At 35.0% G+C, this 24,971-nt stretch overlaps 1 protein-coding gene across 5 annotated transcripts in view; it reads right to left on the bottom strand.

The window, feature by feature from the left end:
• LOC128997282 (insulin gene enhancer protein ISL-1) overlaps positions 1-23,597 on the bottom strand; it is a 90,045-nt gene extending 66,448 nt beyond the window's left edge. For 4 of the 5 annotated variants that reach the window (XM_054422902.1, XM_054422905.1, XM_054422904.1 and 1 more), the window contains exon 1: positions 23,208-23,597. In XM_054422902.1, the coding sequence (XP_054278877.1) occupies positions 23,208-23,406 (199 nt within the window). In that variant the 5' untranslated portion in view covers positions 23,407-23,597. The remainder of the gene's footprint in view (positions 1-23,207) is intronic. The other variant, XM_054422903.1, reaches the window with a different exon arrangement.
• Between the last annotated feature and the right edge of the window lie 1,374 nt (positions 23,598-24,971).

The raw sequence follows: 24,971 nt of genomic DNA, 5'->3' as shown, positions 1-24,971 counted from the left end.
TTTCAAAGCATTGCCCTAGACCCTGGATTCAACTATATATGCCATTCTCATGTTAAAGTTGTAACTAGTCTTCGAATGGAAATGTACCTGGATTGATCGGGATTAATCTACAGAAGTACGCTGGGATATTATATATCCAGCGAGCGCGTTTAGGACTAGGTATTGACGCAGATGACCATATCTAAATTGTTTGAAGGAAGGTTTTGTCCGGACAGATGCCGTTTATTGCCTTGTGAGGCGTTCACCGCCAAACTTTGATCAGTATGCGCTGGCACGTTTTAAAATTCTTCATCTTCATTTGCCTCCTCGGAATCAAAACTACAAGGACTGGAATAGCAAATAGTAATTGTTTTAACGTGAAAATTCCCAAATATAAAACGCGAACCGATCTTACCTTTAAAAAATCAAAATGCATATTCAAAACTTTCCACACGAAAAAGAAAACTAGCTCGTAAGTAAATATTGGGGTCAGTGTCGTCATTTGTTAATGTTTTGACCCTAATATCTGTGTTAGTACTTTGTATGTCTATTTGTACATTGAACCTGTTCAAAATCCTATGAATGACCCTGGCTACAGAAACAGCTGATAGCCAACAACAAAGCTATATTAATTTCACTTCATTTTACACTAAACTTTCGGATGAAAGAAATAGGATATTTGTAGGAACATGATATTTGTTTACTAGATGATTTTCCCTATTGAAACTGCCAGAATTTTTCTTAATGCGTGTAAACTAGCTGTTCTGAATTATATTCAATTTTAATCGATTACTTGATTCCCGTACGAAGGACGGGCCAACAGCTAGTTCGACTTAAAAATGTATTGGGAAAATTTGTACTTCAGAGTGTGTTGCTGTTAGAACTGAGTTTAAAACATTCACTACGATTAAAGAAGTACATTTTTACACAAAATCATTTGGAAACAATTTCAAACGGAGGTAAAATAATGATATATATCACTATTAACGAAAACGCTACCTCATCACGAAAACGTTGATGCGAACCGTTCGTTGTTTCAAATCAGGAAAGAATAAATACCAACGCCAACTTACTGCTCAAAAACTAAAACTAGCCCATTAGTACCTAATATGTAGCTTAACCATTTACGGGTTAATAACCCTTTTTTGTCCATAATAAAAGTGGAAAGAAATGTTTAAAATATCTTTGACAAAACGAGAAAAAATAAACCAACCAAAAAAATTAATCACTACCAAACACACGGTTAAAACTACCCGAGCATACACTAACGCGAACCGACAACATTGTTTCGGGTATAAACATAATCGAGCTCTAGTTTAACATTTTCATGGGGATTACCGTGAGAAGTAGCTATCTCTAATTAACTCCACAAACATCCCGTCTTGCGGACCAGACATATTAGTATGTTTATCTGACCTGTCACAACTCGGAATACGATTAAGATAATTCCCAATAATCCGAACAGCGCAGCGTGATGCAAGATGATTAAGATAAGTCCCAATAATCCTAGCGTGATGCAAGCGCCATCTTGCCAATGCGTGACGCGGTGAGCTTTTGTTTATGTTTGGTCAATCCTGTTTTGTTCTGTCACGTTAAGCCTTTAGTTGTCAGAAGATAAGAAGGAAGCAGTTGGAGCTAATGAGTCAAGGTGGGGTTTGGGCTGAAAATACGTTTTGGAAACGTCCAGAAAAACTAGAGGGAGTTGGGAGATTGAAGTGTACTATTATTGAAAATTCAAAAAAAATTGAATTCCTATTTGAATTACGAGGGTTTAGTTTGAACAGATGGATAGTTACTATTCAGAATATAAATTCTGCAATGTACTTAATTTCTTTCCAGTCATATAGGTATCGTCTGGAGAAGAAGAGTTTTCCATAGATTCGGGACAATATGAGTTTCATAATTAGACAATAGATATATAAATCTGAACCCATATTGTGGTAGTTTTCGTTATGGGAGCAATTAATATCTACTTCCTAAATTTCTTCCTTAAAACATTTGAATGCATACATTTTACTCGAGTAAGTAATCCTATCTACCTATTTATTAAACACATACTTGTTAAAGAACTAGTTGATATATTTAAATATTCAAAGATTAGGTGAAAATTAAGCAAGTAAAATACGGTGGTTATCCTGTGTCGAAGACTATATACAATCAGTACAACTGAAACTTGCACCTTCAAATTTAATCGTCCATTGGGCTTAACTTGAGACTGATACGAATATGCCTTCACGATATTCGTGCACTTACTCAAAATCAAGATACTTTTTGTGTGAAATTTCAGCCAAGTTCTATCGTTCTTGCGTACACTCAAAACAACCCAATACAAAAAACCCCTATACTTTATCATCGCACATTATCAGACTCCGCTTGTATGCGTATATACAGACTGACACTCATGTATATGTATATGGCGCCTGATCCGCTAGACCACCCGGTCTGTTTGTATATTCTCACATTTAGCTCAGGAGAAGTTTGCTTGTTCAATCACCAGCTCGCTACAGTGTTTGTTTCGCTCACCGCGCCTCTGCCGCACACCGCACACGCGGGCCGCACAACCGCACAACCGGAAGGCAACTACCGTATAGTAGTCTACCGTTGTAAGACAAAACACACTTATTTGGCACAAAAACATCACAGCCTACAGCCTAAATGAATTTCCTATTGATTTATCGTGTTTTTTAATTATAGGATTAAAATAAAACTAAAATTGAAGCATAGGTCTTCGCCTGTTGTATTGGAACTGTTGACTCGATAAATATTATGGTTCGCTGCTACGATTTAAATAGCCTTCGTTATTTGGGCAAAGTGAGAGGCTTACAATAAAAATTTCTGTCAAATGATATGATATTTCAAGAGCAATCGATATACAACAAAATAAGTTTAGCAACCAATATATCTCACCGAATTATCTGTTTTTGTAGATGATTAAAATGGTAAGTAAATATTCTTAAAATACATAATAAAACTGGGACACAATAACCTACATACAGTATATGATCGTTCTACTTCACACACATAATCTTCCCCAAAATATTGTTCAAGAGATAACAAATAAATTCCCACGTTACAAAATGGAATATAAATTTATCCATATATAAAGCCCAAAGTACCCATGTACTTTTAAGAAAACTACAAGTCACACCCCAATAAAACATATACTTAAAACATATACTTCATGACGATAAACCTCGCGCAAAAATATTCATTATTTCAGGAGTTGCCCTAATTCCTTTCTAAAGGGAACTTTCCATATACCTTACGTTAAAAATACCTCAGCTGTACTTATTTGTATGTTATTCTTTCAATTTAGAGTATTAACTTATTAAAATCAGGTGTGATTATTAGTTTTTATTACCATGTTCTGTTTTGTCTATTTCTGCTTAACTTAACCAATCAATAGTCTTATTAATACTAATGAAGTCAAACGGGGTGAAGTCCGTGGGTAACAGCTAGTTTATTTAATTTCAATTATGACAAATTGATTAACACAAATGGAGCATATTGAACTCATTAAACGAAGTAAGGAAAGCTCAAAACAGATCTTTAGAATCATCGCAGCTGTTCGAATTCTATTTCCTAACACTACCTATACTGACAAAAATAATTAGTCACACTTGCAAAAATAAGACACAACCTCTAACTTAAACTGTCCAGTCTCCACCTTCTTATGTATAACTACACTGAATAACTACAGAGTGTAGACTACACAGGAAAACACAACGGAAAGGAAAAAAAAACAACCCCTGCTTTTACGCTAAGGGACGTCTTTGTTATGCTAATTAATTTCATTTATCCGGGGGGGGGGGCAGTTTTGGGGACGTCCGTCCAATAATTTCATTACGGGGTTGTCGGCGCTCTTACCGGAATTAGGGGCGGGGCCGGGCTCAAAGTCGGCGGTTTTGTATTTTACTAGGGCACTTTCTGGGGATGTGGGATTTTGTCCTAAAGACCAAGATTACGACGTTTTCATTCCGAGGGTAAGATCTGCCCTGGGGTTGAGGGTGGATTGTGTCGTGATATGAGGAGTGCGAGTTTTAGATTTACTCTTCTACTTGCGTGACATTGACATTGCAGTAATATAGACCGCTGAGGGTGTATTCACACGAAGTACCCCATGTAGTTGACCAAAATAATAGTGAGTATTTATAAATGTGTTATTAGCCTGATTGAGTAATGATGTTTTTGAGCCATTTTATTCTAAATAGTTTTGTGGACAGAAATAAAACAAAAACAGAGTATAAAGGATATAACTATGATAAATCAAACAAAACCAACAAAAACGGAACAAGAGTATTTTAAAGTAGAATGTGTAATCGAATGTGTATTGTAAAAAGATTAAACTATAGAACCACTTAATATAATACGAACAAGAAATAGGAAATGTAAGAACCACTTAATATAATACGAACAAGAAATAGGAAATGTAATATGTTTCTGCTAACAATAGTATAGGCCTAATCATACAAACAAGTTTTGGACACAACGTAAGAACGTTTCTTATGGAAACTCTCTATATGGAAAATATTAGGTTGAAAAATTAAACAGTAACGCATTTATTTCAATACGTAAAAGTACCAGTAATCAATGAAGAATCAGTCTCAAAATAATAAATAAAAAGCGTTTATACAGTAGAAAATGTACCACACTTTCTTACGACACAAACCTTTACGACACTTCATTACATTCAACAGTAAAATTGGAAATCTATTTTGAAGTTTGACAAAAAATTCAACAAAATAATGATTTAGAGATAAATACTGATTTTATACATTACACATTTTCCAAACTCAATAAATTTATTTTACCATTTATCTTTCGATATTATCAAATTTTAAACCAAAATACGCAAAAACTTGAAAAATTAAACTGATCTAAAACTATTAAACTTTCTTTCCACAGTAAAACGATTTTCCACAATTACTAATAAACTACATTTTCCTCTCATGACACATTCAATCCAACAAAGATGATATATAATAATTAATAACAGACAAGCCCACCTAAAATTCGGATTTCACAACATTCCAGACACATGATAAATGGTGTGTCTAACGTGACAAAATCCTTCAACACTACGGATTTTTGTTTCTCAAAAGACAAATTTTGATCGGCGAATTTCAAAAGATGTTCGGAGAGGTACCGACTATTAATAGGGATAGTCTACAACCTATGGAGTGGGTATAGTTGGCAACCAGCCAGCTGATACCAACCTCTCCTTGGATTCGGCGACTTCCAACTAACTGACACTGCTCAAATGTAAAAACTGAGAAATTTATTGACTCGATCCATACGACTTTTTGACCTAAAAAACGTAGATTTGTTTTGTCATAAGAATTTAGAGGGGGTTGGTGCAGGAACGGTTATTAATTACAAACAACTAACAGTGGACAATGTGTAGTGGTATTGACTACAGTTTAAAATTAATTTGCATAAAGTAAGCAGTAAAAATTAATTTTAGTGGTATTTAACATTAAGGTATCGTATGGAGAAGAACAGGATAATGTGAGAGACCCATTACAAGTTGAAAAACGCCAGAAATTAATAATAAACCGGAACAAGTAAATTAAGACTAACTCACTGTTGCCATTCATTGTTGATCACATGTGTCGTTATTTAATTTACACTCGCATCAATCATTTATTGAAAAAATGTCAGTTGGATGAGGAACATCACGAAAAATAAATTATGTAAATCCCTGTCAAACGTTGCTATATAGCACAATGCCACTGTTTTGCCATTTATTATTTTTGGGGGAAATCGTAGTGGGATGAAAAAAGTCCCGAAGAATTTTGAGCAGTTGAACGGTGATATTAAATTATTAATTTGTAATTTAAATTGAGTTTTAATATAAAAAAAAACAGCATCAAACTATGGAAAGTATATACTAATTCAAAGAAAAACCTATGGAATTATTTTTAAAGAACCTTAACAATTTTCCACTGTTTAAATTTATAGTCTCTATTTTCTATTTGGAGTCTATTTAAAATATATTTTTAAAAGATTCAAAATCTTTAAAATCAAAATCTTAAAGGTACTTGATTTTGAGTCTTCATCACATAACGTGACGTATGTATTAATTACATGACAAGAGTACTGTAGCAAAAGCATGAACTTCCCGGTCGCATGATTAAAACGGAAGCCTACCTCAGCCAACACGACCGATTTCCAAAAAGACAGTAAGGCTGTGGTTTCCTAGACGCGTAATAGATGCGCTGCGTGTGCGCATCTAAGACGCAGCACACTTGTCTTATGGAGTTTCGTGTAAGTGGTTTCCTAGGCTGCGTATCTAATGCGCGCGCATCTAATACGCGCGCACCAATAGCTGCGTATTTGGCCGACTGCTTTCAGAGCAGTCAAATCTGAGTTACGCTGCGTTTTAGACACGTCTTGTGCAATGCATTTTGTACAGAAGGCAGAATTCTCCTAATATTATGGAAGTACTTTGTTTATACAATTAAAATTTATAGTATTATATTTCATATCAATCGTTATGTAGTGTTAATTTCCTCATAACGTGTAATTTTAATATTGAATTCCCATGTTACATGTTCTCTACAGTTAATTTGTACTCAGATATTTTCTTATTGTTGTTATTAGTAAATAAATCTAATGTTGACAAATATTCTTTTCAAGTCAGCACAACACCAACTCCCAAATATAAGAGCCCCCATAATTATTTTTTCAACTCCTGAACATATTAGGAATAAGCCTATATTAATTACTAGCATAGTACCCAAACTTCTTACGGGGTTGGCGTATAAGTATAAAATGCTTATTGCAGTTATAAAAGGTATTTTCATCGATTCGGTAAATCCCGAATAGGTAAATATGATAACAGTAAAAGCAAAGTTGGACAGGGTAAATTAAGATTTATTGTTTACATTTTAAATTGACATGTTTGCTTTAACACTACAGTTAAAAGATCCGAGAGGGCTACGTACAGTTCCTAATCATGTACTTTTCACTGCTTACGCTTCTTCAAAGCTTTTAATGCCAAAATATCCGTGTCATTATCTAAATCATCGTATAACATCATAGTAGCCACTAGTAATCTCTCCCGTGAACTTATGTTACGCACCAACCGTGTGTATTGTACGCAGTCTAGGAAACCACTCACGGCAGCTGCGTTTTGGGACCTAGGTAAAAGACGCTGCGCATCTAAACCGCTGCGCATCTATTACGCGTCTAGGAAACCACAGCAAGGTCTAGACAGCTGATTCATAGTGCCCGGCAGACGTGTGGCGAAGAGCAGATAGAAGATAGCAGATAGGATCTTGCCAATTAGCCACCTTTGACAACAAGGGTCACCCAAAATAGCAGGGCCAGCCCTAATTTGACGGTTTGGGCCCAGATACTCCACAATTTGTCAAGGGCTATAGAGCCACCGGAAATGTCTAGTGGATGGCCGATTAATTAGGAGATCCCAAACTGCCCAGCGACACTTTTTGTGTCCCTGGCGCTATGGAGAAGTGGAGTAGCGGGGTCAATGGTTTATAGGTTAGAAGTTATTGTGGAACCTTGAATGAAGCGCTGAGAAAGAGTTTTTGAAAACGGTGCCAATTTTGATCAGCTGCTACAAAGCTGTTTGGTGTGCAATCCCTGCAATCTCGCTACAAATGACCTTTGGGGCAATAGAGGCCGGGCAAAAAAAGAGTGGGTTAAAGAGAAGCAAAAGAATAGTAGGCTAGAGAGTAAAATTAATTATTACCTGAGGTATTCTAACTGAAAGTGAATCATCTTTCCTTGACAGAAATCTAACAGAATCAATAATAAAAAAAATTGAATAGTTATAGCACGTAAGGATTCCAAAAGGCAACAATAAATACAATAATGTGTGTAGTTTACATCATGGGTACTCTACATTAGATTAAAAGCAACAATTATTGGTTACAATAACCCAAATTATTGCAATATTAAACATAAATTTCCATTCATAAGCTCATTACACAATTAAATTAAGACTATTTAGTTACAATTATTTTGAAAAACACAAACCAATATCACTACAGCATTTATGATTCAATATTTTGTTAGTAGCCTATTAATTTATAAAACGAATAAATAGCAACCAATAAATAACTAAATCAGCTAACAAAATCCGGAAGTGTACATTTTCACCAAATGTTTCCATATCACAAATTTTTAAAATTTAAAAAATTAAAAAAAAAACCAAATGTTTCTCTATCGACAAATTTCAAAAATTAAAAAAAAAACTAGATATTCTAAACAAACTGATTCACTCACCTCGACACCTCGCCGCGGCAGAGCTATAAAGGAATGGGACATAGGTGTCGTAGCCGGTGGGGGGGGGGGGGGGGGGGTCGATATCAAAAACCGGACCCTGGCGCCGCTCTTATCAAACAAGCGGCTTCAAAGGCTCGGTCATTAAACCGCCCGGGCACCGTAGCTTGTCCATTAGTCGAGACATGCCTGTTAATATGGGCAAACAGGAGACGAAGTGTGTAGAGGGTCACAAGTCGGGAGTAGAAGAGTAGAGAGGTGTAATAGGAGTGGAGGCGATAGCTGAAGTCTACCTGGAGTAGACTGAGTGAGCAAAGAGGTGGAAAAATCAAGAAGTCATATCTTGACAGTTAGCTTGAATGTGAAATGATATATTTATGACGAGTCTTAAATGACGGGGGAAAATATAACTAGGTCTATAGTATTCGAAGGCTTTATTCAAATGAAGCCCGAAGACATTACAGAAGTTAATAGTTCGATGAAACGTCCACGACGTTTGAAACGTATCAAAACATAATTAGTCATTGGGCGTAGCTTAAGACAAACAGGTCATCCCAATGCACGGGTGTGCTCCTGCTTGGATGTAGCTGAATCCGCGATGAAAGTCCAGCAGAGAGTTATATTGTATCGCAGAAAAAGGAATGAGCGTATTCTCTTTTTTTGGGCTTGTATTCACATCGAACGTAAAAAGCATATTCAAAATATTGACTAAACGCTTTTACCTAACATTCCGAATCGAAAATGAGTGACACAATCGATCGAAAAATTCGGTGGCTGTAAATCATTGTCTCCGTCTGTTAAAAAGAGAGAAACATCATCAGATAATAAAGTTCCCAAAAACATGTCAAAATTTAATTAATCTTAAGCTTTTTTCGTAAACGTAATCGGGTGAAAGCTCATTTATTTATCAAAACTTTCGATTAAACCCAACCGTAATCCAGTCACAAGTCAAAACTATCGAACGTCAACTGTAATCTACTTAGCAAATCAAATATAGTATAATCCAAGGTGTAATCCTGTGTTGAAGTCTATTTCTGCGGCTGTGGCGCCACCAAGTGTAAGGTCTAAATGGTAAGACCCACAAAACACCGTGCTAAACGGTCAATACACCACTGCCTGGACACACCCACTCGTCACGTCTGTTTGCTGCTGAATCCGACAGAAATTTTTAGTGAAGCCAGATAATTTGCATGAAAGAATCACAAATGCTTTGAAGGGAATGCGGTAAAATTATTTCAAAGTTTTGGGTATGCCGGGGATTGGACCTGTCACCCATACTTTTAACACACATCAGTACACGAAGCAGTAAGATAGCAGCAAAACATAATGGTACACGATGAAATAAAGATTAGTATGTGGATTGTGGTGCTTGAGTTTGGATGAAGGTATCCGAAAAATTTCATGAGATACCGTAGAAGCCAAAATACTTGGATTGGTGGCAAACCTATATTATATAAATTACGTTATAATATAAATTACGTTATTTGCGTTATGTTATTACGTATATCTCATGATAAATTCATATTTTTATAATTTTGCAATTAAAAAATAAAATACATGTCATAAAGTTTTTACCTGGTGTTCTCTAAGGTTCATTGCAGCCGATGATCAAAAAGTCTATTTGGTTGGTCAAACAAATTGAGGAAACTTCTGGTAATCGCTATGAAAAAGTCTTTGGATTAGTTGGAAGCCGCGATAAAATAGTATTTCGGACAGAAACTAAATGAACGGAAAGGCGTCCCCCAAGGATATGTTTTCGAGACGATTTTTGTTCTTCACAAAAAAACACATTTTCGTGCTTTTACGCAATTTCTAACTTAAAATCCTTCGGGTATATCGTTTTAGGTATAAAGTCAAGATGGTTATATTAGACTTGTAAGTTCCATTTGTTAATTAACATCATAGCTCGAGGTACAACCGTGACGGGTGCACATGCAAAATGGCTATCTTTCATTGTAATCTATGACACGTGTCATGACTATGGTTCTCTTTACAGTATTTAAATATGTCTGCATCACGAATACAGAAGTTCCTTTTTTAATATTACCTGAAATTATCGTTACTTATGGTCGGACATACATTATTATTACATCAGTCACACTTTGAGAAATAAAAGCCTATGGTAGAACCAAGCTCACGTATAAACAGAGAATATCGTGAAAAATAATTGTTTACTCTTAAGAATTGAAATTATCATTGCACTTAATGTACCGATGGCTATGATATCATAAAATTAGCTTACAATAGTTTATGGTCACATGAATCTTTCCCGTACAAAGATAGGTGCGTGTTTAATTCGACTTCAATCAAAGTTCTCATGGACACGAACGAAGTTAGTGAGGCCAAATTAAATGTATTTAGTACTGTTTTAGTATTTCTCAGAATTAAACAGTGTTCTGTCTTGTAAGTTATAAAAACCGAATGCCATTGTGATTAAACCCCTAAATTAAACTATCTTGCTATAATTCATGACTGACGAGACTTAAATACGTAAATTCTCCAAGTTAAACGTATATTTTTTGTATTGAAATGTTTTACATAAACATGATTTGCTTGTTATTTGGTTATACGTGTTTACTTCGTACCTGTTAAATTACTAACACCCTTATAGTGTGTTAAAAAGAGACCAGAACCATGTGTTTGTGCACATTTATAAGCTGATGATAAATTTATATTTTATTAAATCACAGGATAGAGCTATGTCGTAACAACAATCATTTCTTACATTTGTTTATTTCAGAGGTAAGGTGCCATCATGTATTTTTTTTTATTATACTCATTCTTCCTGTAAACATTTCCCTTCTACGCCTATGAACACCTACGTTGATACATGGAACAAAGCTATTATGTTTGTGATCAGCTAAACAGATAAAGAAGGAAAATACCACTAATAGCTGTCCAGGTTGTTTTTCACACTCAGAAATCGAAGTGATGTAAATAATCGAAATCCCCGATTCCAGTTCGATCGTCTGAAGAGCGTGGCCAAGATATGACAATATCAGGCAAATCGGATCTCAATAAGCGGATTTGAACGAAGCCCGAGTAACCTGGACAGTGAACACGGGGCCAGTCTGGGCAAAGTCCAGAGTGGAGACTGCAAACCGACCTATGCGTGCCAACATGCAGTGTATTCAGCTGATAAATATGGGACACACAGATGAATGTGAAACTTCGTACGAGACTAATGAAATTAAGACTTTTACTAGAAATAGCATTCAGATAAACTGTAAGACCAAATCAGCAGCGAAACAATGAACGAACATTATAGGGTGTATATTATTTCACACTAGTTGTACATACGGAAATGACCCAAGAAATAGCTACACGATCAAAAGTATGTACAAACCCTCATCAGAAAACAATCAAGCAAACACTGTAAATAGTGTATTGTGCGGAAGAATGAGACTTATGACGAAAAAAGCTTCCGTTTAGCAGACAACAAGCAAAGGGACACTGTACGTATGAACATTATAGTGTATTGTAAGGATAGAATTGATACTTTGTTCAAGACGCTAGACGTTGTAGGAGGAACGTTCGTGACTCGGTTAATCAAATAACAAGCAAAAAAATAAACACTGCATGAATTTCAGAAGTGTTCAGAATATGCTAGGAACTTATACGTTGCACAGTATGCACCGAATGAGACCAAATATACCAAATGTATGATTGGATTAAATTATCAATTTTTTTTATCGGACACAGAGTACCTGTAAATGTATTAAAAGAGTTTTTAGAAGAAGTTACGGACGTAGCTTCTCACTTGGAGTGTTAAACCGAATTCTCATCTGAAAAACTCAACAAGTTTCGAAGTTTACTTAAAAATCCGTAAAATCCAAACCGACAAACGGGTCAAATCAAATCTAATGAAGCCATAACACATTAAAGGGACCGTCCAAACTAGATTACAAGTTCCCAATTAAAGACAATGGGCTTACAACTCTAGGTTCATTCACAACTACGGCAGGTCCTCAGGCGTCGCACACTTTCCAGCCTGGCGCCTGGTCGCGTCCTTCGTCCTTTGGACATTTACAACCTTACATTCATCAGTTCGCCGACCCTACGTACCCGTGTCTCTGGGTAGTGTCCTGCCAGCGTCTGGTCCACTTTTTATGTCGCCCGTTTCCGACGAGGATGCGTCTTTGGGAACTTCAGTTCGGTTCTAAAACTGTGGGACTGAAATTTTGTAGTGTCTAAGTCGTTAGAGATTGAAAATTATTTCAGTCTGGTTCATAAAGGTTGTGTCAAAAAGGTGGCTTGGATCCCAAAGAGTTCCATAAATGATACGTTTTGAAACAACGCGTATATTTCCAAGGTTTGAATATCTATTGCAGACATAACCCTTCACGAACTGTTTCCGCGATAATCTTCTAAATGACACAACGCAAGGCAACACTAAATTAAACCCATCATCACCAAAAATGAACTTCTCAAAGTATTTTTAGACAATTCCAGTTTTCAACAGCATTAGCGATATTGTTACTAATTTATTTCGTAAGGTATAAATCAAGACAAGGAAGTTAGTCTTCCTTCTTCAGCAGATAACAAATCATGAATCAGCATGGTATCAAACTATGTCAACTATTACTATCAAAATCATCGGCAACTTCAAACAAGATACTCCATGTCCGCTGCAATATCATGTGATCATGAATCAGTGCCGTATCAGCTTATGTTCACTATGACGTTATTTTAAATTATATTTTCACTATCAGTTGTTGACCATAATTACGTCATGGCCGTTGTAGACAACGTCCCAAAGTTCCGCAGCGCCGTGTCAACGCCGCATCGAAATACCAATAATGGAATCTTTCTTTATCAGCTGATGCGCTTCAGAATCCAAGTTTCATCACGTCCAACTTCTAATTTCCTAGAAAAAAGTTCCATTTTGTCCACGTAAAAACTTAAGAAAAACCTTATCCACGTGAAGGGTTAAAAAACACAAATCAGATTCTGATAAGTTGGACCTTTTAACATAGTTTTGTATACAGTTATAGATTCCTCCTCTCTTTCAATTATCCTCGGAAAGCAATAGTTAACTCTTAAAATTATAGTTCAATCTTCTACGTTTCGGATTTACCTACTTCTGAGCATTCCAATGCTTTCTAAAATTGCATGTACAAATGGGTCATTTTAAAATATAGGACTATAAACCAACTATACATCCGTACAAGAACTAGCAGTGATCGGTTGATAGAAAATGAAAGCCTAAAAATTATAAAGGTTTAAAGTTAATGATAGAATAATATTTAGGACTACTTGGCGGGTATGGCCATCGAGGTATGGCATATCAATCATCCGTCCGGATTTGGTACGACCTACGACACTTTGTTACTCATCATCTGATCAGATCAGCTGATGTCCAGTATGACGTCACTCCAGTGTCGGCAACTTCACACAGCACCCAGTCATGTCCGCGCCGCCGCTGATAACGCCTATCAAGTGATATTGCTATACCGTAGGTGGTATACTCGTTCCCTATCTTGTAGCCCCCCGCTCTATATCAATTTGTTTATTTCTTGTCCGCATTATAAGAAATAACTGCCGAGAGTCGAAATTATGGATCCGCTGTTGGCAATTTCGTTTATTTATTGGTACTTGTTAGGAGGTACTTAGATTTTGTGTGATAACCGTCAAAGACTGATAATTAATTTGGTTTCATTTTTTACAATGATTTATACTATTTTGGTTTCTTGTAGATATTTTAATTTACGTTTTGCCGTTCATCTGTAAATTATTTTTGCCAGGCCATTTGAGATTTGACAAAATTCTTAAAACAAATTTATTTATTCAAAAACTTAACTAAAAAAACTCATGTTTTACCTAAAATATTGTGATAGTTTAAAACAAAATATTTACAAGAAGGTTTGCAAGATTGATGCACCTAGGATCGAACTGAAACGAAATTATATTGTTTTCCAACCTTGTTATCAAAATAGTGTATCTGTGTAATAATCAAGATTCATTTCGCCACTTTCTAGGACTGTGTTAAAATAAATCAAAAATAGAAAGTCAAACCATCGACGTATCTCGCTTCATACGATAGTAATAGTTTACCTGCATCACAAAGGCGAAATAAACCACACCACTGCTCGCAAACATTTGGCTATTTTGGTTGTTTTGAAACTTTTTCCTAGAACACAGGAATCAAAGACATTCCTGTGCCTGACTTTTCTTCTACCCTCTCTCTGTCCTCTAGACGCCTACCTTGAGGCGCCAGACACTGGGAGGGGTTCAAAGCGTTGTCTCAACTTCTGTTTTATGACTTCAGGATATGTGGCACCTCAAACGGTTCACCTGACGGAAAAAGTCTTGCTAAATTCCTAAGATGTTACTGAATTTGACCATCTTACCAAATGGATATTTTTATACGGAAATAAATAGTTGTATAACACACAGAAAATCATGTTTACACCCTTTCGTCGGAGTGTGAAAAGATTTCATTTTTTCTTTCTTCGTGTCATACGGAAATTTAAATGGTCAATAACTTATTTATCTCAAAATTATATGGCAAAATGCTTTAAAACTTACGGATTTAGAGTGGACTTAAGAGTGAAATGATTTACTTTTAAGGCAATAACAATTCTAACGTAGTATCACACAGATATGCTCTCACAAAAATGTACAATCACTTCTTGGTCTTGGTCTGATAATAACGTCCAAAAATCAAATGTTCGAACTCTCTGCCACTCTTTAGATTCAAATGTGAAATGAACTCCTTGCGAAGCTCCTACGGTACGAAATTTAGCCTGGTAGAACACTACATAGATAACTACATTGTCTAGCATATGTTTAAAAATGAAATGTTTAATTTGTTTACTACCAAAAAGTAAATCTAATTTCTACGGCATTTTAAAATTTAAACTTTGCATCAAACAAATGTCGTCAGAGAAAAAGGTACCGTTACTTTCCGGTACGACAAAAAGGTCAAATAATTATTCAAACTTATTTGAAACAGATCTTAGGGTGAAATTATTTCATACTAAATTTTTAAAGTAGCCTATTTGAATATCGCATCGCACACATCTACTCTTATATCGAAATTGTCATGCATTTTCCCATCTAGCTTAAATGTCCTAAAATTAAATATCCAGATGCTTAAAACCGTCTGATTTGACGGATATAAGCTTGAAGTGATTAATTTCCTAAAAACGTTAACCAGATTAATCGCAAGACTGGAAAGTATTTATACAACTATTCTCAGAACCCATCCAGAATTTTAATTGGAACTATTCCAGATAATATAATTACGAGTGGGACGAATATTCCGAGGCATATATTAATGTGACTAATCGAAATTTCGAGGCGAGTTCTCCAAACATACATAAAGAAATTTTATCAGACAATTTATAACTCAGGCGGTGACTCCGCCGCGGAGACTCCAACGCGTGGTTTTACTGAAGTAAATTGTTGCGTAGATTAGATGTTGCGTGTATTCTCTAAATAGTGGAGAGAATTTAGCCCGATTGATTGTTTCTTTTAGCACGGGTTCTGAATCTGATTGTTTCGGAAAATATTCATGAGTTGATATTATCGTAAATACATTCGTAACAGCAAGACAAATTAGAAAACTTCATAGATTTGCTATGAGCTAAATATATTTTTAACCTAATTCGAAACTGGTTATTACGGTAACACAATATAAGGCTATAAATCATATTTTTATTCATCGTTAACGTCGTTTTCGGAAATGCTACATCAATTAACTTGTTCGTCAAACATTGAACATTTCAAAATTTCTATATGCAATAACGATACTTACGAAATTTAAACCTAAGATGTAGTATACCAACAACATAAGTTGCACTTAACACAGCTTCATACTGTACTGCATTATCATAAATGTTCACTAATACACTAATACAATACTGTTGAAAATAAGGTCTGAATCATTGCAATTATTTTGTATAACATTAGTTCAATCGTTTTTTCTTTAATAATATTTGCACAACAATCAGAATATATCCTATTGGATGTGAGTACAGTAGGACCCATGTAAGACAAAGTTCGTAGTGCCTAATTTATTCATCATTGCCGACGTGAGAATAATAATTTTAGTTTGAAAAACTTAATTGACATTGGGTAGGCATTTAACGTTGGTAAAAAAGACTAAAATGAACATGAACAATTACTATAGAAAGAGTATAACAGATCTATAATATAATAAACTAAGAATACTTGAATGAGGGTGCCAGTACTGAAGTAGTTTGCAATTATTTAGTCTAATTTAGTTTTGGAATTGTTATCATCAACTTTATCATGTCCTGTACTGAGATCTGATGAGCTCTTCGGCAGCATCATCGCTCAGTCCGAGAAGCCAACGCCCGATCTTTCTGCTGAAAACCGTGACAGTCTCCCTCCCATTCCCTTATCTGTATGGGGAGATTAGTGGATATGATGTGGGCTAGATAGTGTAGTGAGGGGTAAGAAGCTACACTTTATTGTTCAATTTAGGAACGGAGAAAACGTTCAAAATACGTTGAACGTTCAAAATGTCCTATCCATAGTCCAACCAATACTTTATCAATCTTTCGGTAAACTTATACTTTCTCAAATTCAAACTTGTAGTTCCCACAGGAAGTGTGAGTGTGACTGACTCCAGACCGGCATCTTGTGTCGGCAGAGGCGACAGTCTAGGAGTTTTTATGTGACACTAGAGGCCAAGAGGCCTAGTTAGCGGCGACGACAAGGACACCTACACGGCCTCAAGCCTCGTCCATCATTGTAGGGCTCTGGACTACCGCTGGTGCTGACAAGCTGAAGAACCAATGGTCCTGCTGCTTACTTCATTGAATACGAGCAATATTTTTTGTAGTCTTGGGTGAAAAGGTAAAAGATGGTAGCCTATGTTTATTGCTTTGGACATGAAGCATCGACGGTTTGCTAGCTTACTCGGATTGCAAAGATAGTGAATTAATGTAACCGGCTTCTGACAAAAAGTGTCAGTACGGAAACTGTTCAGAGTTTGACGCAAAGAATCAACTGTGAACCCAACAAATGCTCGGCCAAACTTTAACAAAAAACCATAATAGTCCTCGCATCTCATTTAGCTGAATAGAAGGAGTTAAAATACAACTATTTTGTTTGTGAGAGTATAGTGTCAAGACCGTGAGACCGAGTATCTTGGTAAATAGTTTAGTTAATTGCGCTTAGTAACCAATGGTCTTGTTTGTTGTTTATCTGATCGTGAGAAAAGGAAGTAACAGTCTAAAACTGCCAAGCTAAGTTTGACCAACCCATAACAAAACAGTCTTGTTTTTATCGCTCTGATTACAAAAGTAGTAAATAGTCTATCTTAAATATAAGGTATGAAAATGGCTATTGAACTCTTAACGATTGATGGTGTTCAAAATTCTAACAATTAAACTATAACACTTCAAGCCTAACTCACCCCGACGATCTATAAACTCTTTAGTCAAGATAAATACTAAAATCACCGATACCAAAAGTATCTTAGTTTTGGTTCATCGTCTTTAATTTCAAATTGGACACCTTGGGGAAAATGCTAACACAGGACTGAGAATAGTTTACTAAATTTAACATCAAAGTTTATAAATCGAAGTTTTTAGACTTTCTAACACTATTTGTCAATTGATTTAAATATATCTGCATGCTAGTTTTCTCTTGTAGTCTATATATTCTTGTATATAAATAGCATGACTGATTTGTAAATCCGTTTCTGCATATTTTTACAATTACACTTGCACCGACGGCGCGGCGTCGGCCGGCTTATTGTTTTGATTCCGACGTCAAATGATAGCAAATCTACAAGTTACTCTCTCTGCAGTGTAGACGTGTAGACCTGCAAGGGTCGTAGGATTGCTGGAGACAGACTAGAGGCTAGAGTCGAGATGGCGAGTGATAGACTCACACTTGACCGTTACAACACAAACAAATGTGGAATTGTAGAAACTGAAAGTGTTACGGTTATAACTTGGTCAGTGTTATAGTACATGTAATAAGTATCTGAAAGATGATGTGTGATGTAATTGAAAAATGAAAAATATTCAGGTGATGATATATAATTTGACATCCACACAAGCACTTGAAAAATTGTATGCCCTACTTGTGAAAAAAATTAATGTAGGCTACATTTTAATCGTGATCTAATAACATTGAATGTGAATTATGGCGATACAATATTTAGGTTTGGTAAAACGTTTAGTTACAACATATACAAGAATATATGTTTTATCGTTGAAAAATATTAGGGGGGAATCTTTGTAACTTTCTGAAATTAGATGATTTACATTTAAAAATTATAAACCTAGTATAATTAGGATGACACTAATCTAAAAAAACATCCTGTTAAAAAATTGATATAGTGTGGCAAGGATTTAACAAACATTTTTCTGGGAAAATATAACGTTCTGAAACTAACTGACTACTTTCGGTGATGACCATGTAACTTTGTCCAGGGAGGTTTTTTATCCTGGGAAATAGAAAAAAATCATGATATTATGGTTAGGATTCCATATGTATCAGGTAGGAAAATTTATATGTCTTAATTTGCTTTGTTTTGGGTATATGTATGCTGTGCTAAATTGAGCAGAGAAATTAAGTCATTATGTATCATATTTTGTAAAAAAACCGCACTAGAAATCCTGTTTGATTGAGCGAAAAGTCGTGCAAAGGTTCTTTAAGCAAATGTGCAAATAAAGATAGTAGAATTTTTGATTGGTTACGTTTAGGTTTGCAATCACCATTAGGTGTAAAATTTCTGTTCCAGTAGGGCATGAGTTTGAAGTTTGTTAACCTATTTCAATTGAAATAACCTAAAAAAAGTATTGAAGTAGTCAATTCTCATAGCTTGCAAATTTAATAGTTTATTTTATTCCTGCTAGTCCCGAAAGTGTCACATTTTGGGACAAGATAGTGGTTATGGTGGCAAAAGTTTGTTTGGAAGAGGAAAAGTCATGTTTATGACAGGAAAATGTATAGATTGAAAAACTGTTTCCGAATAAATCAGCTGTATGGAAAAGAGCTATTTTCGTACATAGAGTGATGACAAATATAGTTTAAAATATTCCAACACACACTTTCATCAATACTATGTGGTAAAACACTATACTCTTACGATAAACACTATTAAATCTTTCCGACATGTAGGGGTCTACATTTTAAAATTAACCAACGCCCAAACAATAAAATAGATTTGTAACTTCCTCCAAAAACAAAACATTTACCATGTTTGTACAAATCATGCATTATCTACCACCCTATCGAGATTGGTCGATCTTGAAAATGGCGCTAGAGCAAATACGAAGTGTAAACACTTAGTAGATAAGAGATAGGCTAATTGAAAATATCAAGTCAGACATTAGGCGGTCCCTACAAAGTGTTTATCAGGACAAGGTGTCTTCTGATAACAGATAACAATGAGTGACAACAGACTGGCCGACTCGTCACTCGTCATATCATACACTAGGTATAGGGAATTGTACAAGAAGAGAAAAGTTTTTGGATGGAGAAGTTAGAAAATTGATTCAATTAGATCGTAATTCATTTTTCTTTTTGAATGAAACTTTTCAACCTGCGTTAAATTTAATTGCAGAGTCGTCATTTCTTGTTGTTACTACTAGGAGTCGCAAATAATTTGTTTGTTAAAAAAAAAATGATAATAAGAAAGTCACAACATTTTCGAAGTGAAATTGTTAGCAGATCGATTCAGATGTATTGTGAAAATTATCGTACCACATTACTACAGAATAATAAAACCTACTTACTTTACTGCCTTGTTTATTTTTTAGACAGAAAACACTTTTACGGACAAAACAGCAGTTTTATACAATAAATACTAAAAAAATACTACATACAAACCAATGATTGGAAAAGTTTCTTAAGAAACTAGCATTAAAGTCAACTTCAAAAACATCAAATATATTTTTCTTACTATTTTTTGAAATGATAATCAAGCCATGCTGCCGCATCTAATACATAAATATAGTTATTTCAAAGATAAAAATTTATGTTTTAATCTCCTAATATGGTACGATGAATGAAAGTCCTGAAAATCCTGAAATGAAAGTCCCAACCTCGTATTTCTGAAAATGTCCTCTCAACCACAACATGAAAAATATATTTCTTCTCTATTACACAATTTAAAAAAAAATAAATAACCAATGACCTTCTATATCAATAAACTCCATATTTAAAATAATATATAGGGCTACACACTGCTTCGAAAGGTTACCCAGAATAATTAAACTTTCGTTTTATGAAGGCGTAAAAATACATCCGATTTGTATCCAAGGTTTCGCAGTCAAGAACATTTCGTTCCAAAAACAAAAACAACCATTATTTCGTCTGCTAATTGGTTTTAGATTAACTAAGTTAGTTAGAGAGATAACCTACAAACATGAAAACATGCCTTGACCAATAACGATTGTTGTAACAGGTCTAAGGAATAATGATACACAAACTTTTAAAGCACATTCAACATTCAACTAATCTTCGTCAAATATATTCTCGTATTAAGAAGTAAATAAAGTTCTAGATGAAACTATTTCTTCTAACAATTTAAAACTATTTACTGTAAAATTATTTATATTTTCATTCATTATAATTCATTCCCTAAGTCAAGACCTTCAAAAAATAGTTTATATTTTTTGTATTCTTTATGTTGCTAAGAAGTATATATTATATATTACCATAAAATAGAACCATCTCATACTTATAATCTACAAGACTACCGGTAATTTAAAGTGACAATTTATAAACATTTTGAATTTCAGAAATTCTGTATCCAAAGAATCTTATATTGAATTAAGCCATACATATGGTAAGACAGCTATTTTTATTCACAGGTATTTTTATCTTTTACAATGGTTAGTTACATTTACATTTATTTTAGTTTTAAGAAAAATTGTAACGTTAAGTATGAGTAATTTATTGCTATTGACCATGTACAGAAGGAATAGGTAAGTTACGAAATATCCCCTAAATATTTAAGTAGGATATGAGAAATTGGAATTCTTTTATGGTGATGTGTATTGCCGTTGACTGTATGCGTTGTGCCTTTTTTTAAGCGAAATTGCAGGAAAAATAACTTTTAATTAAAATAAAAAAGGCCAAATAATGACATTCTTTAAGGATACAAAAAAATCTTTCATTCCCATATATACTACCCTACAGAAAACAAAAAGTATCTTAGTTAATTATTGTGCTACGACTCATATTATTATTTGATAAAAAGATATTACGTTTGTTTTATTATTGTGTTTTTAAACTAACTAGAGGTCGTCCCGTGATCGAAAACTTGACAAAAATATGTACTGCGCAAAATTCTCTAATTTTACCCCACACTGAAAATAAAACATGTGATTGGAATCTCTTCCATTTGTTTTGATTTTCTGTTTATATTTCGTTATTATTTCGTCACCACCATGGCAACCCATAAGGCTCATGTAATTTTTTTTAAATTTTAAATGATTTTTTGTATTTATTTTTGAGCCTATTTAAATTTTTCAAAGGATTCTGTACATCTACAGGAAAATATATTTCTAAAAGTATGCACAGATTTACCCTGCGATGCACACGAACTGAGAAAAAAGGTTTTAGAGAAACATGCTTGCCTATTTATATATAGATAACGAGATCATAGATATTGCTTTTATTTTAATAAGTAGACCTACAGGAAATCATGAACCTAGTTTTAGATTTATTAGACGATTTGAATTCAACTAGGATAAGGGCACTCCGTAGGCTATATCTTGAGATATAGGCACTTAAAACCATTTACAGTAACCACACAATTACGTTTTGCAAAATACAAATGCTCAAGAAATAGAATACATAACTCAAAACGCCCCGTGGCGTATGAGTGTGCATTTACTGCATCCAGTATTATTTTTTGAAGAATAATATGTGTGGATCATCAATTTTTGTAGGGTCACAAGCAACTCCTTATTGTACTATGTATTTTGGTTCATAACATCTGTGTTTTTTGAAGTAGAACACGGCACTTAAAAATGTTTCGTTGACCTATCCTTTGACACGGGCGGCTTTGATTTTTTCTTCGTCGGTTTCCATTCCTTCACCTTAGCAAAAGTTCTTTACAAAATGTATACCACCTTGAATATCCAGACTATCTATAATTCTGCACTCTATGATGCACCTAATTTAGAGTTCCAAAAAACCTAATGGAACTTGTACAAAATTTGCATTGCCGCTGAAATTATATTATGCCTAACCTAACCGCCCAAGTTTCTAACGTTTCTTATAGGTACTGTAAAGGTTATTCCTCTTTTTCCAATCATGCCTATCCAAAAATGAAGATTTTAATTTTTTATGCTTAGCCTACTGAATATCTTTCTCAGCAAGACTTCACCACGAATCCTTTGACATGGCCCGTCCTCAAACAGTTTTTCTTCGTCGGTTTCTATTCTTTAACCAAATTATTAGAAATTGTTTAGCTACTGAATATTGCTACCTCCTCAGCAATATTTCATACAGAATCCTGTCCAAGGGGAGTTCCTAAAGAGGGTTTCTTCGTTGGTTTCTATTACTTTACCTGAGCTCAGGCACTTCACTAAATACCTTGAATCCCCCCCCCCATCACTTTGCTTATTCGAATTTACTCTGAACCTAACTTCTCATCCGATATAGGTACTATTCTTTCATCTAGCTAGAAGTATTTCCTCACCCCCATCCTAATGTCTCACAGCCCTAAGTTCTGATTCTGCGCTCTATAAAGCACTACCTGTATAATTCTTTTATTGAACCTAACCACTTATCATATCAGTTCTTAAACTTTGTTTATATAAATATCCCCTCACTATATACCGGTACTCATCCTACTGCCATAGAGAGATTTCTTACCGAACTCCCTAACAGTCTTTCTTCGTCGGTTTCTATTCTCCCAACATTGTCCTTCCTCGGCTATACCCTAATCATGCGAATTTTCTCCAAGCCTAACCTACTCTATCTAGTGCTATTCCCTGACTACGTCTATCCTACTCTGCAAGACTTCCTACCGTACTCACTGTTCGGGCCGGGGTCCGAGTCCAGCTCGGCTTTGACCGGAGACATCTTGATGCCCCTCTGGTTCAGGTTGACTACCAGGGACGGCACCACCCTGTGGTGTAGGTGGTCGCTCGCCAGGGCGAAGGCCGGTGTCGGACAACAAGTGCACAGTTCTGACCGGGCCCAGCAATGGCCGAGGCACCTCGCTCTATCCACCATACGCACGCACAGCCACGCACGTCCGCACTACTTCACGTCCGGCGAGTCACTGAGGCAACGCCGCGTCGCCGTCGGCGCATGCGTAGTCAAGCCACGCCCCCGCCCTCTGATTGGTCCGAGCCGCGCCGCATCGACCCGCGAGAAGAGAGGGAGAAAATGGCTCCCTCGATCGATTCTCCCGAACTGCCCTAGGTGGGAATTTTTCGGAAAACATTTTCATTGAGAATAAAGGGTTGTGCACTTTTTTGCGAAATGAATTGTGCAGTGGTTAAATAGAATGATAATTTTGAAGTTTATTGTTTTAAACACGTAGACCTACAATACCCTAGTCTTTGTTTTAACATGATAGCAAAATCTTAACAATCTAAAAAGAATTTTGATTAAACAAATCAAACAATTGTATACTGTATAGGTCCTTACCAAACGTTCTTGGAAAAAACAAAGTTTATAGTTTCGCACACAAAGCTGTATTCGCTGTGTTCGCTGGTTTTATCACTCTCGCTACGTTACTAAATCTTACGTAAAAATAGTACGCCTACCATGAAAATTGTCATCAATAGAATTACTGTATTCTGAATTTATCCCTTCCCTACTATAATTGTAATCCTTTTACAACCGATAAAATTTTCATTACAATAATTTTTTTATGATACCGTGAGTACTGTAAGTATTTCGAAAACGCCCCTCTTTCACAGACGAAGTCCTTGTATAAACTGCAATACCCTCTGTTGACCAAACTTCAGATTTTTAGAAACATATACAGTTACAGTACAGTTGCTATTTGATATTTATTACGGTTTTCAAACATTTTGTTATTTCACTTGTGGAACTAGATTATTCACGTTACAAAATAAGTGTACATCTACATAATTTGTATAATGTTTGGGAGGAGATGGGGCACACTAAAAAATATGTTTAAACCGAAAAAGAACAGTAACGGTAATAGCAAAAACAAAGTTGAAACAAAAAAAAACCAGGAGCCAGGGCAAAAAACGTGGATTGTAGCAGAACCAAAATAGGGAGATGGATAGGCCTACAAAATATACGTATAAATAGAGGGAAATATACATAATCAATTCATGAAGAAATTAAAAGGATTACGTGCAAAGTAGAAGAAGAAGAATAATAAATAGAAGAAATATACATAAAGTTCAATTTATAAAGATAAGAAAGAAATGGGTTTCCTTATATACAGAGTAGAAGAAGTAGAAGAAAAATAAATAGAAGAAAATGTACATAAAGTTCAAATCATAAAGAAAAAAATAGATTTCTGTATATACAAAGTAGAAGAAGAATAATAAAAAGAAGAAAATATAAATAAATTCAATTCATGAAGAAATTAATAGCTTTATGTGCAAAGTAGTAGAAGAAGAACAAATAGAAGATTATGTAGGCCTACATAAAGTTCAATTCCTAAAGAAAGAAATAGGTTTCCCTATGTACGAAGTAGAAGAAGAATAGTAAAAAGAAGAAAATATAAATAAGTTCAATTCATGAAGAAACTAATAAGTTTATGTGCAAAGTAGAAGAAGAATAATAAAAAGAAGAAAATATAAATAAGTTCA

The sequence above is a fragment of the Macrosteles quadrilineatus genome, unplaced genomic scaffold (genome assembly GCF_028750875.1).
Source record: "Macrosteles quadrilineatus isolate MER2022 unplaced genomic scaffold, UCM_ALF_1.0 Scaffold_6__1_contigs__length_79288215, whole genome shotgun sequence".
NCBI lineage: Eukaryota > Metazoa > Arthropoda > Insecta > Hemiptera > Cicadellidae > Macrosteles > Macrosteles quadrilineatus.
This window is presented reverse-complemented; position numbering and strand designations above follow the sequence as displayed.